At 35.4% G+C, this 16,443-nt stretch overlaps 1 protein-coding gene across 1 annotated transcript in view; it reads right to left on the minus strand.

Annotated features, from left to right (window-relative positions):
- Positions 1–16,443, minus strand: part of LOC135964391 (ankyrin repeat domain-containing protein 30A-like) — a 139,822-nt gene that overhangs the window by 52,586 nt on the left and 70,793 nt on the right. Inside the window, exons 32-35 of the mRNA XM_065520014.2 lie at positions 13,050–13,078; positions 12,885–12,957; positions 7,095–7,125; positions 4,114–4,186 (exon numbers count right to left, since the gene is read on the minus strand). Coding sequence (XP_065376086.1) covers positions 4,114–4,186; positions 7,095–7,125; positions 12,885–12,957; positions 13,050–13,078 — 206 coding nt within the window. The remainder of the gene's footprint in view (positions 1–4,113; positions 4,187–7,094; positions 7,126–12,884; positions 12,958–13,049; positions 13,079–16,443) is intronic.

Genomic DNA, 16,443 nt, shown 5'->3' on the forward strand with positions numbered 1-16,443 from the left:
AAAAAAATAAAATAAAATAAAAGGAAAAAGTATTCTTCCAATGATAAGTTTGTTTACTCTGTTATCAATCTTCCCTTGCATATTCTATAATATACATATTCCCTTGCATATTCTATAATAATAGGTACTTTAAAAAATTCACCAATGTTGATTACATTCATTTGATGTGTGTATATAGTACCATCACATACAGATATTATGAGCAAAAATCTCAGAATATTTCTAGAGATTACTAATTTCTCCATTTATTTATTTCAGTGTACTGAAGCTTAAAAGAGATTTTTCTCTTTTAAGAGACACAGAAGAAAAATCTTGTTCATATGATCAGAAAATTTAATTTTAATAACAAGTTTAAATAAAATGCTTATTTATTTATACTCTATTATCAAAAATATTCTAAACAGCTGCCAAGGTTATATCAAAGAGTGAGATAAATTAGTTAAATAACTTAAGGATATGTCAAATATTAAGTTAGAAATCTGAAATCAGAAACCAAAGAATCAAAATTAGTAATTCATAATAAAGCTGACAAGGCCTAAAACAGATTTTACTTTGCATTCTATATTAATATAAGTATGGCTACATTAAATATAAAACATAAAGTTACTAAAAGAAGTGAGAATTAAATTTTCATGCCTTGTTTATAAATTTTTTGTTGACACACTATAAATGTACACGTTTTAGGGGTACATATTATCACTTAATACATTCACATAATCAAATCAGAATAATTGAGATATTAATCGCCTTAAGTATGTATCTTTCCTTTATGTTAGAATCATTCAAATTATTCTCTACTAGGTATTTTAAAGAGTACAACAAATTGCTCTTACCTGTACTTGTCCTTATGTTTTCTTCCAGTTTTTTATTAAAATCAGCTATAAGTCACTCAAAAACACCTGAGCTATAATTTATTAGCTGGCTATGTTTTCTTAATTTTTATTTTAAATAATTTATATCATATCTTTTATTAGAGTTCCTGCTCTCATTGAAACCAATATTTTTGCTGTGTATTTATAAAAATCTGTCTCATCTTGACTCTCTCATGTAGTCTCTAGGATTATCTTACCCTTCTTCAATGACTTATTTCCTATCATCCCCTTCATCTAATTTATTATTATATAAATATGGTGGCATCCATTAGATAATTTTTTAACCAAAATAACCTAGGACAAAAATTTACCCTTACATAGTTTATAGTATTACAGAAAAAATTAAAATTTAAAAATTACATGTTATATTTTGAAATATCTCTTCACAATTTACAGTTGTATTAGTTACCTCTTGCATGGAAAAATGTGAGACTTTAGTTTTTAATAGTACCTTGTTTAACTGGGTTTGCCTTAAAATGGTATAGGTTGTTTCTATTCTGTGTGGCAAAAAGCTAAGTATAAATAACTGTATAAATTCTGCTGCTTCCAAGAAACAGAGAAAAACAGAATAAGTCATGGGGGGGCAATGATTGATTAATGAAAATCATATGTAGCAACTAAATAGAAACTTGTAAATAAATAACAATTGAGACAGAGATGCCCTCAAAAGCAGATACTGAAAAAACGTGTTCTGTGAGAAAAAAGTCTGGGGTAAATCATTTTTAAAAAGGTGACGGAGGAGGGAGAAACAAACAAGAGACATGATCAGTCAATCAAGTATGAGCTTCAGTCGTGAAAGAAAAGGAGAAACAACTACCCTAAGACATGTGACAAAATACATAAAATACAGACTTTTGTTAATAATATATTCCCATAATGCTGATCAGTATTTACACTATAATTAGTTATTTTGTTAATATCTGGGTAATCAAGATTTTAATTTTATTATTATATAATAAGACACTCAATTAGTTAAACATGGTCTTCAATCAATACCTAAAAGCCAGAACAGTCTTACTACAGAGAGAGAAAAAATTTAAAAAGGAATATTTCATAAACTTTTCACCTGAAGAAATTATTGGTAATAAGAATTTCAGAGTAATGTATTCCTTGAAAACATATGTTTAATAGAACATGAGTTTTGGCTGGGCTTTGTGGCTCACGCCTGTAATCCCAGCACTTTAGGAGGCCGAGGAGGGCAGATCATGAGGTCAAGGGATCGAGACCATCCTGGCCAACATGGTGAAACCCTGCCTCTACTAAAAATACAAAATTAGCTGGGCGTGGTGGCACACACCTGTAGTCCCAGCTTATGTAGGAGGTTGAGGCAGGAGAATTGGTTGAGCCAAGAAGGCAGAGGCTACAGTCAACCAAGATCATGCCACTGCACTCCAGCCTGGGTGACAGAGTGAGACTCCGTCTCAAAAACAAAAAAACAACATGAGTTGAGACTAAAACATATTACAATATTTTTAATCTAAATTCTACATGGAGGATACTAGAAAATACAGTGCAACCTTCTTTCCTGTTACTACATATCTCTGATTTACTGTCTTCTTATTTAAGACATATTTCCTTAAGATAATGCATGTGAATTTATGCATTCTAAATATTAAAAGAAAATATAAATTTAAGCCACATTTAGAAATTCATTAGATTTAATTATAAGATACATTATGCATATTATCTCACTCGTAACATTCTATTACATAAAATAATCAATTGTCTGCTTATTATTCACATTGCAAACCTCTTAAAATGCTTTTTATAGGCAAGACTGTATTCTGGGTACACAAGGATGCACGCAAGTATGTTTTCTAACTTGCGGTATCTCATAGTGATGGAAGAGCTTCAAAAAGATTATTTAAATAACTAAAGAACTTCAAAAAGATTATTTAAATAACTAAATATAAAATCTTCTGAAATTTAAAATGTTCAAATGTGATCAAAGATCTTTGAACAATATGTTTAAAAACTGCAATTTAAAAATTCTGAAATTAAAATCTTACCATATGCTTATTAAGAGTCTCTGCTTCCAGAACTGGTTGTTTACTTAGGGTAAAACCTGCGTTCTTCATTTAGGTGAAGAGTTTAAAGTATACTTTTAATTAAATAACTTAGAAAACACACTGGCATCCCTTAGTAATACAGATTCTGAGAAAGAGAATTTACATTTCTAAATTTCTACTAATATTTATTTATTTATTTATTTATTTATTTATTGAGATGGAGTCTCGCTCTGTCGCCCAGGCTGGAGTGCAGTGGCGCAATCTTGGCTCACTGCAAGCTCCACCTCCCGGGTTCATGGCATTCTCCTGCTTCAGCCTCCCGAGTAGCTGGGACTACAGGCGGCCGCCACCATGCCCAGCTAATTTTGTTTTGTATTTTTTAGTAGAGACGGGGTTTCACAGTGTTAGCCAGGATGGCCTCGATCTCCTGACCTCGTGATCCACCCGCCTTGGCCTCCCTAAGTGCTGGGATTACAGGCATAAGCTACCGCGCCTGGCCTCTACTATTATTTTTTAAATTTGAGTTAAGGTCTCGCTATGTTGCCCACACGGGTTTCAAACTCTTGGGCTCAAGAAATCCTCCTGCATCAGCCTCCTTGGTAGCTGGAACTACAGGCATGCACCACCATGCCCAAATAAATTTTCACAACTTCTAATATTATTTTGGTGTATTTAAAGAACCAAGAAGAGAAACTGAGACAAAGCTCTCTCCTAAAAACTACGTGATATCAAAATAGTAGGTGCAAAAATCCTATATGTTATATGGCACAGTTTTGGAACTGAACAGTATCAGAGAAATTCCTTGATTACTATAATAAGTAACTTGATCCATTAAAGATAAATTTAAGCATGAGTTTTTTTTTAAGTTACAATAGGATAATTTTAACACTCACAGTAAGTACACTTATCCAAATAAAAATTTACCAGGTTTTATATGTTCTCTACTGTGGAAAAGTTTTTTCTAATATAGTGCTCCTGTCACTATATATTCTCCAGCCCTTTCTTTTTATGGCCCTCACACCCTCAAAGTATTTACCAAACATTTGTTATTTACTAACGTAAAAAAAAAAAACTTTAAATCAACTACTCATATTTCTATAAAATATTTTTATCTGACCAACTTTATATTGCCAACATGAAATAATGATACAGCACTGCAAAACATGAAAAGTAAATACTATACAGAACTAGATTCCAACTGAGAAAATCAACTTCACAAAAGACCATTTTACCTTGGTAGCAAGACTAAAGTCTTCCTCAAGTTTTGTAGGCTGTGAATTTTCAGTAGTCGGTTTGCCAAAAGGACTTTAGAGAAAAAAGATACAACATAAAGGAGCAAATTCATATATTTAAAAAGGAAATCTGCTAGTTCATATCTTGGTGCTCACTCCAAAAAAATGAGAAGAAAAAAACAAAATCTGGGGAAAGATCAGTCCTCGGTATATTAAATCATGTTTCTTGGTATAATTAAAATATGCCCTCTGTTTTTTAAAAATATCTTAGTTACATATTTTTGACTCTACCTCCCGAACCTATAACATCCAAAGAACACTCACTCTTAGCTTCATAAAAAATAGTGACAGCCAATATAATTGGCATACCCTGAGAATAACTCGTCCTCACAAACTGTCCTCAGTGATGAACTGAAAATGTATTTAATGACTGACATAACTTTTGATATCTAAATTGGAACAAACTTGATAACCTAAAATGAGGAAGAAAGATACAGTTCCCTTGTCCTTTATCCACTCTCTACCTCTGATTTAAAGACTAATCTGTGTCACAGGAAAATGACATTCTTTGTTTCTCAGCATAAAAACCACTTAAGAAGACCCTGTTGCTTTCCTTCACCCTAAAACACTACAGAGGGTGCCCTGAAATATTTGAAATGTTGAAAAGCTGAACCTACAAATGTCAAATCACAAATGTATATTTCTTATTGGGAGTATTTTTCTCAACAAAAATTGAAACTTTAAAAATAATAAAATCTAACTACTTATTTTATACTTGTCCTTCCCTGTTCAGGGCTACATCAACTAGCAAAACCTTAAAAATCTTTGTACTTATTCCCAAGGAGAGAGACTGCTAGAAAAACTGAGTCCTGATAATTGGATTTCTCTAAGTACCGTATATACACAGAGAGAAAGATCTGGAAGTGGGAGCCACTATATATAGTGAAAGTGTCTCACTTCCACATCTTTCTTCTGCAGAGCTTCATGGCAGTCTCCAACCTTTAAATATTCTATTTAAAGATTACTATCTGTGCTTTGATGAGCTGAATGTTTAAAGGTTGGAGACCGCCATGAAGCCCTGCAGAAGAAAGATGTGGAAGTGAAAGACACTTTCACTATATATAGTGGCATCCACTTCCAGATCTTTCTTTCTGTGTATACATGAAAAGATAAACTCAATGACCAACCAAGAAGTTCTGAATTTACCTATTCCTGGAAAACAACTAAATGGAGACTCAGTCAGTCATTCACCTCCAGCATAAGCATGTTATCAAAAAACCAACTGAAGCTCCATGACTTATTTGATAGCCAATCTTACCCCTGCTTTACATGTACATGGTTACAACATCAGAGGCTTGGAAAAAGAGGCAAAGGGAAGGGGACACCTGCCTTGGGCCACAGATCTATGTAATTCAGCAACCTTCAATCTCCTAGCACTCAAGGGGCTCTAAGCCTCTCCAGTAAGATTTGGGGTGAAAGAACAGAATAGCACATTTCTATCTGATTTTAGAGACTTTTCCCAGTGGCTCATTTTTTTTTAAATCTTTCCATAGAAACCTTGAAGCTTGTCCATTCTTCCAATTAAACAAGCAAAAAAGCAGTGACCTATTCAGGACTTCTTTTGTACCATATTTAATATGCCTTTCTAGATAACTCCCAATGTCTAATGTGTTTGTTCTAATTTATCTTCATCAAACTTGTCATAAGATCCAACACTCTGATCTCTTTGGTAAAACCCTTACTCCTACCAATCCTGGGATTATTTCTCTTCAGACTTGGCCTTTCCCTGCTAATTCCCTTGTTACCTACTTCCACTGGGTTCTCCAGCTAATTCCATTCTTATCCTTTTCAATTTGTTTAATTAGACCCATTTCCTCTTCCTTTCTATTATTCAAACACTCACTTACATGGTGATATAAAAACAAGAGTAATGGGCTTTGAAATGAGTTTAAATATTACTTGTTACCTCCTATATTTAAATAGGTCACTTTGAGTTTCAGACTCTCCATCTGAACAACCATTTTTCCAGGATATTAAATACAGGTTGAAATATGAAAGTATTTTGATTAGTCTCCAAGAGTCCTTAAAATCCTAAAATTCCATGTACTTTTAATTTTACCTATAGAAAAATGGGGCTGGTAGTAAGCAATAAAATAATAGAAGAAAAGAACACCAAGGAAAGCAGAGAAGAAAGTAATCAGGAAAAGATCATAGAAAAGTCATGGAAGAAGAAAAAAAGACTCTAGCAAAAAAAGAAGAGTGCATGCAACTAGGCAGGGTACTGCTTTGAAGAAAAACTAAGCTGGGAAGTCAGTAAACCGAGAAATCTATAAGAAATAGCCTCTAAATATGATTAACATATTTCTATGTAGATATTCTCCAATAAGAGTAAAATAATTCATCTATAGGATTTACCTGGTCTCGCTTATGAAACAAAAACCTATGTCTTGTCACCACAGCTAAGTCAGATCTGCTCTAAAAACTTTGATGATAAATCAAGGTACTGGTTACCACTCTAACTGTTAAACATGTTAAAACAAAGTCTTGGATTAACCAGTGTTCTAAGGGAAATCTCTAAAATGAGTTAACGTATAACAAAATGTGACTTTGTGAATTGATCCCATCTGGACCTATACCTTGATCCTAGTGATACATAGGTCTCCAGCAATCTATGCCGAGAGGGAAGAGAAGGGATTTGGGAGCAAGGTAGGCTGATGGCAAACTTAAGGGTCAGTTACTTTTTAGCTATGAAATCATAGGCTAATTAATCAACCTCTCTGAACCACATTTGCCTCATTAATACAAAGTAGGTGACAGTAGCACAGATGTTTTCCAAAGCTGTGTGATGACTACGTGAGATGATAAATATTAAGCACATAATACGTTGTCTAGCCTAGAGTAGAATACTCGACAGATAGTGGTCTCTTTTCTCTGTATTTTCTGAGTTAACATATACATTTTAAAAAACAGCAAAGTCTTACCTGAATGTAGACTCTACAGAACTCACATCCACTATTAAAGAAAAAAGTAAATACATTAAATCAACAAAGATAAATAAAAGATACAGAATATTAAAAACATAAGAGGGCATGATGGCACATGTCTATAATCCCAGCTACTTTGAAGGTGAGGCAGGAGGATCATCTGAGGAGCTCAGGAGTCTGAAAGCAGCCTGGGAGACATCACGAGTCTTCAACTTAGTTTAAAAGAATCATGCACACTTTCATGCATAATTCAGGTCTTGGTTTAAAAAGCATAATACTCCAATGCTTTGTTACAAAGACTCAGATGATTTATTATAAAGCATTTATTTGGGACCATACATCGAGACTATAGTGAAATTATTATTAAGTATACTATGATGAAATTAATGCATTAAGAATGTTTATTTCCCCTCCTTTTATAGATCTCAAATGCAAGGAAAAACAGAATTTATCACAATTTGATATCTGCAAGTGAACTACAGTGTACAAAGAGTCATAATCCAAACAGAACCCTTTAAGACTGACAGAAAACTGTATTATTAGCAGAATTAGTATAAGCAGACAGTATCAACCTTAGAAAGTATAATTTCTCGACAAATGAACTTGGAGCAGTTAGAACAGAGTATACAGTAGTCTCTCTTTATCTGCTCTATGTGTAGAAAGACACACAACGTGATTTCCCTCTGTTCTCACACCACCATCATTAAAACAGAAGACATCTGTGACCAAATGTTGGAGGATTTTCTCCACCAATAAATAAGCAACCAATTCTGTACCAGAAACCAGCTGGTTGTCCCCTATTTAATTCCAACACTGTCTATCTAGAAAGAGTCTCAGATCCCATAGTCTGAGGGCTCAGTCTCACAAGACTGCCCTCCCACACCAGTTGCAAATCTGGATCTCTGAAACATCTAACCGTCTGGTTTCATGTTGGGGTCCTCACAACTTCATCTTTGGGTTGGATTAACATGCTAGAGTACCCCAAATCCTAAAGGAAACATACTTACCAGTTTATTATAAAGGGTATTATAAAGGAGACACATGAAGAGATGCATACGGCAAGTTATAGGGGAAGGAGCATGGAGCTTCCATGCCCTCCCAGGGCACATCTGCCTCCAAACACTTCCATACATTCAGCTTTCTGGAAGGTCTCTGATCCCAGTCCTTCTGGGTTCTTAAACAGCTTTACTACATAGGCATGAATGAAAAAATCTGTGGCCACTGGTAATCGATATAACCTTCAACTCATCTCACCTCTAGGAGGTTGAGGGGTGGAGCTGAAAGTCCCAACACCCTAATCATGCCTTGTTCTTTTTTGTGACCAGCTCCTATCCTGAAGCTACCTAGGGATTGCCAGCCACCACTCAATTATTAGCATACAAAGACATCACTTTGGAGATTCTAAACATTTTATGAGTTGTATGCCACAAAACAATGTTGAAGACCAAACATATATTTCAAAACATAATATCCATGGTTTTGATTTCTGTAATTTCAGTTACTCATGGTCAACCATAGTCCAAAAATATTAAATGGGGAATTCCAGAAATATATAAATCATAAGTTCTAAATAAGGTGTCATTCTAAGGAGTATGATGAAATATTAAGACATGCTGTTCCATCTCACCCAGGTCATGAATCATCCCTTTGTATAAGCTAACTGCCCATTAATCATCAAAATGGTCTGTCATCAAAATCCCAACCATCAACATTATCATGGCTCAATGATCCAGGGTCACGTGAAGCAGATGATTCTCCTTCTGATGTGTAGTCAGATAGCCAGAAATAATTAGTAGCCTAACACCACATGACAACTCCTACCTCATTCACCTGACTTCATCTCATCACACAGGCATTATATCATTTCACAATCATCACACGAATAAGAAGGGTGAGTACAATACAAGACACTTTGAGAGACCACATTCACCTAACTTTGAATACAATATGTTGTTATTGTTTTATTATGACTTATTGTTAATCTCTCACTGTGCCTAATTTATGAATTAAACTTTATCATAAATATGCACATATTTAAAAAAACATGGATGTATAGGGTTCCATACTATCCACAGTTTCAGACATCCAGTGGGTGTCTTAGAAAATACTCCCCGTGGATAAGGCTGATTACTGTACGTGTGTATGTCTGTGTGTGTGTGTGTGTGTGTGTGTGTGAGAGAGAGAGAGAGAGAGAGAAAGAGAATACAGATCTCCACTCTCCACAAGAAGCACATAAAAAAGACAGCACTTTTCCTTATACAAGACCCTTAGGTTTTGACAATTCTGGAAAAATGCTGGCATGCATACTCCCCAGTCTAGACAATTTTCCAGACCCTGGGTATGTTGACTGCTTCAGTTGCAAAGCATTAGGTAGGATCTTGGGAGATTTCTTCTTGGACACCAGAAATATTAACCACATCAACAGTGTACCTAACAACTCTAAAATAATTCTTTTGAACAGATTATCACTGCAGAACTTGTAAGTTAACTCCAATTGACTTTTCAGTAATCTCACTGCTTGAAATTCTCACATTTAAAAGAAATTTGTCACATCATTTTCTCTCACTCCTCTCCTACTTTTCATTAGCCACTGTTCAGTCTCCTTTACGAAGTCCTTTGACTCTGTGAAATGTTGATATTTCCAGGGTTTTGTCAATGGCTTTCCTCTTATTCTACATCTTCTGCATCATGGATATACTCATTGAGATCTATGGCTTTGTCTAAAAATTATAATAAAATTATTCTAAGCCTGCATCTCCAACCAGAGTTCTATCTCCAGCTAGAAATACCTATAATAATCCAATTACCTACTGAAAATATCCCACATAAATGTTTCATTGAACTCAATATGTGAAGAAAATTGTTGGTCTGTCCCATGATTGTTTGCACTTTTCTGTTGACCTGACAATTTCTGACTCCTTCCCCATGAGCATTCCCCACGTGGAAACTTATGAATGACCTGAGATTTTTTCTCTCCCCTAGCTTTTTAAACTCAATAATCAGTAAATCATATTAACTGTACCTCTTTTCTGCATTTGCTTTATCTTTCCATTCCCACTGGAAATACAAACTTATTTATTTTATATTTATATTTCCTAGTTAGACATGGCCCCTTAACTGATGGCTTTCACAGGGAAAAAGAAACCCTACCTGTAGGGGATCGGACAAAGTGGTTAGAAAAATTATAAAGATGGTTATAGAAAATAGACACGAACCTTCTTGGAAGGCCGGTGGGGTTGCATAGCTTCAGTAAATGATTTGGCTGAAAGTAGCCTAATCCTCTTTACTTTGAGTTGATAGCAATATAGCAAACATCTAGGGAATGTGGCAGAGTTTATCCAAATAGCTTGTTTATTCACGTGGTCCTAAGACCAAACTTTGATCATCCGAGGGTGCATGATTGCTCTGTACTGGGGGTCAGCAATGTTAATTACACTCTAGTGGTGTTTATTCGAGATCTTTGTCATTTACTCTGTACTAAATAATGCGAACTCTGCCACCTCATCGAGCCAACAATGCAGACTCAGGCAGCAAAGCCCCTGAGCCGCACTGACAGGCAAAATATCTATTTCAGTGTACGTCTCTCATCCCTTGCTAGGTCAGGTTCCACAGGATGGAACCCGCAGGTGGTGACCCGCAAGATGAATGCTGCAAAAGGATCACGACGGACCACTCAAAAATGAAGGTGAAAAGGACTGCGCAGTAAGTGAGTCAGTAAGTCATTGGTGCCCACTCGGGATTTCCAAGTTCCGGGAGAATTGTTCAGGCTAGGGTTTCATCATGGGACAACAATTATCAGCAGAAACAGTATATAAAAGTATTGAAAAAGCTGCTTAAAGTTAGTGGAGCCTCGGTATCGCAGGCTCAATTAAGGGACCCAATGCAAACTGTTGTATTCCATAACCCATGGTTATGGGATTCCAAATTCAGCTCACCAAATGGTTTTTAGACAAAGTTTTATTGGAGTACAATCATGCCTATTTCCTCACACACTATCTATGACTGCTTTCATGCTACAATGGCAGAGTTGGAAAGCTGTAATAGAGACCACATCACCTAACATATTTCCTGTTTGGCCCTTTACAGGAGAAGTTTGCAAATCTCTGGTTTGTACCATGACCAGTATGCCCTAATACTTTAATCTAATCTTGGGACGCTGCTGCTCAAACAATTCCAATGAATCCCTGCAGAAAACATTGCTGGCTTCCTACACTTAACCATTATTTATTCTTTCTTTCTACAGAAACACAAGTTAATTTATATATTTATTATCCCATTACTCCCATCTCATCTACAAAACGAGAAATGATTCTAAGCTAATCACACTAATCACATTTGCTTTTCTAGTGACTGGTACAAATGAGTATTTGTACTTGGGATGTTGATGCAGGAGAAATACTTGAGTCTGGGAGGCAGAGGTGGTAGTGAGCTGAGATCACGCCATTGCACTCCAGCAGGAGCGAAAGAGTGAAACTCTATCTCCAAAAAGATAAATATTTAAAATGTATTCCTGTATGTTAAATATTTTCACTTTAATTTTTAACATTAATTGAAGCAGTAAATACTCCCACTTCAATAAAAGCTCTCTGATACAAGCTGTCATTTAATGTTGACTTTTAGTGGCTATGAAAGCCTAATTAAATGCTTTCAGAGTTAAAATGACAAACTATGAGGCCTTAAATCAAAGTGGAGCTAATTGTATTAAGTACAACTAAAATATATGATAAGTAAACAAAAAAGGAAGTTCCAATATAATATGTACAGTACAATAAGACAAGAAAACAAATTCTACATATAGTCTATAACCGCACACATATGTTGAGAATTTTTGTTTTTTTGTTTGCTTTTTGAGATGGAATCTCACTCTGTCACTCAGGCTAAAGGGGCACAACCTCAGCTCACTGTAACTTCTGCCTCCTAGGTTCAAGCGATTCTCCTGCCTCAGCCTCCAGAGTAGCTGAGATTACAGGCACCCACCACCACAACTGGCTATTTTTTGTTATTGTTAGTAGAGATGGGGATTCACTATGTTGACCAGGCTGGCCTGGGACTCCTGACCTTAAGTTACTTGCCTGCCTTGGTCTCCCAAAATGCTAGGATTACAGGCATGTGCCACCGTGCACAGCCTGTTGTAAAATGTTTTAAACATGCATGGAAATGACAACAAAAAACTAATTCAGGCTGTTTTGTACCTCTAGGCAATTAATTACAGTAGCATAAAAAGACACCAAGGCCAAATGCTTTGGAGTCACTCTTCTAAAACACTGTGTAGCAAAGAGTCATCAAGGAATGATTGCTTGATTTACTTTTTAATATTATAAGTCACACTCACACACACATTCAGTCAGCTAATTAAAAAAAAAAACTGATTTTCTTTAGATTCTCAGAGTGACAACACTCATAGCTGTCATGTCAGCAAGTGAAATTTTCCTCTAGGTAATTACCAGAATTCCAGTCAGTATTTGAACCACTGCAAATATTTGACAGTCTCAAATTTCACCTGCCTTGAAACCAAGCACATACAGAAATTGCAAGTTGGAAACTTTATACTATCAGGACATTAAAGTAGAACCACATGAAGTAAAGCGGATTTTTTTTTTAAATCTCTAAATCTTATGCTTGTAAATGGCATTTTTTCAAACATAAATACTAACATTGGCATTATTTGTATCAAATTTTCCCATCAAATTTTGAAAACAAAACAACATTGGGAATAAAAAGGCTCTCAGCATTTCAAATATTTTAATATTCTTCTTTCCAGAGTAAAATTAAAATTACAAAATTTACCTGCTTTGAATGTTTGTATATCCTTCACTTCTAAGGCTTTATTTGGAATAGAAACTTTCATTCCACAAGTAGGCTAAAGGGTTTGGAAACAAAATAATTAATATATAATGTATACTTCATAAAATATGTAGTTAATACTCAAGATAAAAATATAAAAGGTATTACCTTAAGAAGACCATCTTTATGAGGAGACTCTAAAAGAAAAGGGACGTATATAATTGATTATATGCAAGCCTGTCAAAGCCTACCAAACATTCATACAGTGTGAATATGAAGATGAATCCTCATGCTTGAATTGAAAAGGGATTACACTAAGTTTTGGGTTCTTTTGGGTGATTGTATTTGTTAACATGCCTACTTGACAGAAATATACCTAAGAAAATTTCAAAAATAGATTTCACCAAACATGCTGTGAAGATTTCAACAGTGAAAATATATTTAAAGTGACAATAACTAAAGCACAAAAATCCTAATAGAAGTAAGAGTAAGCTGCTGTATAAGGAAAGAAGTTGTATTCAATAAGATGACCAAGTCATGCCCCCACCACCCCCCAACAAAAATAAATACCCAAGATAATGGTAGAATGCAATATTATATTGTTAAGGAAACACATCAGAATCACTTATGTCAATATACTACATGTAGCTATTATGTTTTTCAATTTGTCCTGTAATTTAGGAATTGCAAAGCTGTGATGAGATTTCAAAAGTACAATTTACTTATCATTACAGAGAATGTTCTAAATTTGTCAGCATATCTACTGATAGAATAAAAGTTAATAAACATATTCCTTTTTGTACCTCTGTGAAATACAAGTATTTTTACATTGATGGGGTTCTCTAGCTTAGTTCTCTTAAAATTTCCTGATCCACTTATACAAGAAGGTTCAAGCACACCCATTAACAAACCAATACAGGCCAGGTGCAGTGGCTCATGCCTGTAACTACAGCACTTTGTAAGGCTGAGGGGGGCGGATCTCTTGAGGCCAGGAGTTCCAAACCAGCCTGGACAAAATAGCGAAACCCAGTCTCCACTAAAAATACAAAAATCAGCCAGGTATGGGGGCACATGCCTGTATTCCCAGCTACATGGGAGTCTGAGGTATGAGAATCACTTGAACCCAGGAGGCAGAGGTTGCACTGAGCCAAGATCATGACACGGCATGCCAGCCTGTATGACAGAGCAAGACACTGTCTCAATAAAAGAAAAAAAAAGAATTCTAATATGAAAGTATCAAAAACTAGAAGTAAATTTCCAGAGGCTTTTTACATATCATTAACCTGCGTATTTCAATGTTAGAATAATGGTTATTGAAAATAACAGTTTTAGTGTTCAAGGAATGAATATTACAATTGTTTTGTTTCTAAAACTAATTCTATCTGTTCTACCATGTGAGCTGTTAAACTACTGTTATGAAAAAATTCTTATAGAAAACTTAGCTTCAAGAAAAAGCAGACATCTCTTTGATATAGAAATATATCTCATTTCATCAAATAATATGAATAAAACATGTTTAATCTCTCATTTTTCTCTACTTTTTTATTTTTTCAGTATGACACACTTTAGTACATTTAGAAATACCAACTACATATGTGGTTTTCATTGAGAGATAATTGATCAATAATTAAGACACTTCAGGGATATAAACTCTCTAAAACACACAAAATTTATGTCCACCCATTTGAAGGCTAAATATGCATGACCATATTGCATGTATGTGTTTTAGAAAAAAAGTGCTTAAAATTGTATTCAATACACTTTAAATAAAAACCTGCTTTCATTACAATGAGAAGGTCCTTCTCGATTCATTAATATCTTTAAAATTTACTTCTGAAGCAGTGAAGAAATCTTAGAAATTCATATATAAGAAATGATACCATTAATTCATCCGCTTGTTTTAGGTAAAAATTTGATAAATGTACATCCTCACTAAGTGCAAAGAAAGCAGAGTGTCATGAGACAGGAAATGAATATGTAACCAAAATATTTTCCCTTATAAAGACAATAGCTGGCTTTAAACTTTCTAACACAAGATAAAAAAGCAAAACACGAAGAGATGAAACATTAAGGGCTATCTCATCATCAAGGAACCATTTATCACTTGGCACTTAAGAATCCCATGTATGGTTGAAAACTGGTTCTAAATCGTGATCTGATAATCCCTGAAGTTCAAAATCCATGCAGAGGAACCAGGTAGGGAAATACTACCTTAGTTATTTTTTTGTTACTTTTATTTTTGTAAAGGGGTACACTGGAGTTTTTAGAGTCAGGACAGGTCACATGGCATCGCTCTAAAGATTAGTGAGCCACATTTATAATGGCTATTGAAATGTATGTCTGTGCATACTTGTATTTTGAGTACTTCACTTTTAATTTCTAATATAGCATGAAGTAGAACATACACTTTAACAAAGGCTTGTTAACACCTGTAATTATATTTACGTTGCTTTTTAGTCACCATGAAGAGAGTCTAATTAAATGTGGTGCAAAGTAAAAATGCACACTATGAATTTTTTTTTTCTTTTTTTTTAGATGGAGTCTTGCCCTGTGGCCCAGGCTGAAGTGCAGTGCTGCAGTCTGGGCTCACTGCAAGCCATGCCTCCTGGGTTCACGCCATTCTCCTGCCTCAGCCTCCCGAATGGTTGGGACTACAGGCGCCCACCACCACGCCCGGCTAATTTTTTGTATTTTTACTAGAGACGGGGTTTCACTATGTTAGCCAGGATGGTCTCGATCTCCTGACCTCGTGATCCGCCCACCTCAGCCTCCCAATGTGCTGGGATTACAGGCGTCAGCCAATGCGCACAGCCTAAAATCTTAAAATAAATGAAAAATGAGCTAATCGCTGAACAAAAAATAAAAAGTTGCTATAGAATGACAAGAACATTGTACAACCATTTATGTATGATTTTTGCAAAAAGTGTAATACCAATATGTATATGCTCAGTGATGAGGAGAGAAGTGATCTTGAATCAGAGGAGCAAATCATGACACTGAGAAAATAAATGCAAAGACTGAACGTTGAATGCTACACCAGGTGTCTTTAATGCAATACATTATAATAATTTATATCGCCGGGCGCGGTGGCTCAAGCCTGTAATCCCAGCACTTTGGGAGGGCGAGGTGGGAGGATCACGAGGTCAGGAGTTGGAGACCACCCTGGCTAACCCGGTGAAACCCCGTCTCTACCAAAAAATACAAAAAACTAGCTGCGCGAGGTGGCGGGCGCCTGTAGTCCCAGCTCCTCCGGAGGCTGAGGCAGGAGAATGGCGTAAACCCGGGAGGCGGAGCTTGCAGTGAGCCTAGATCCGGCCACTGCACTCCAGCCTGGGCGACAGAGCGAGACTCCATCTCAAAAATAATAATAATAGTAATAGTAATAATTTATATCATTACATTACAAACATTCATCATGTTCTTTAATATGCCCTGTCATTGAGAAAGTACACAGTTTGAATGAGAGTTCAGCTGAATGTAGAATTAACATCTCAGCAGTGAAAATGTTATGAATTAATCAGCTTGGATATATACTTATGGCATAATACTAAATATAAATATT

The sequence above is a fragment of the Macaca fascicularis genome, chromosome 9, assembly GCF_037993035.2.
Source record: "Macaca fascicularis isolate 582-1 chromosome 9, T2T-MFA8v1.1".
Classification (NCBI taxonomy): domain Eukaryota; kingdom Metazoa; phylum Chordata; class Mammalia; order Primates; family Cercopithecidae; genus Macaca; species Macaca fascicularis.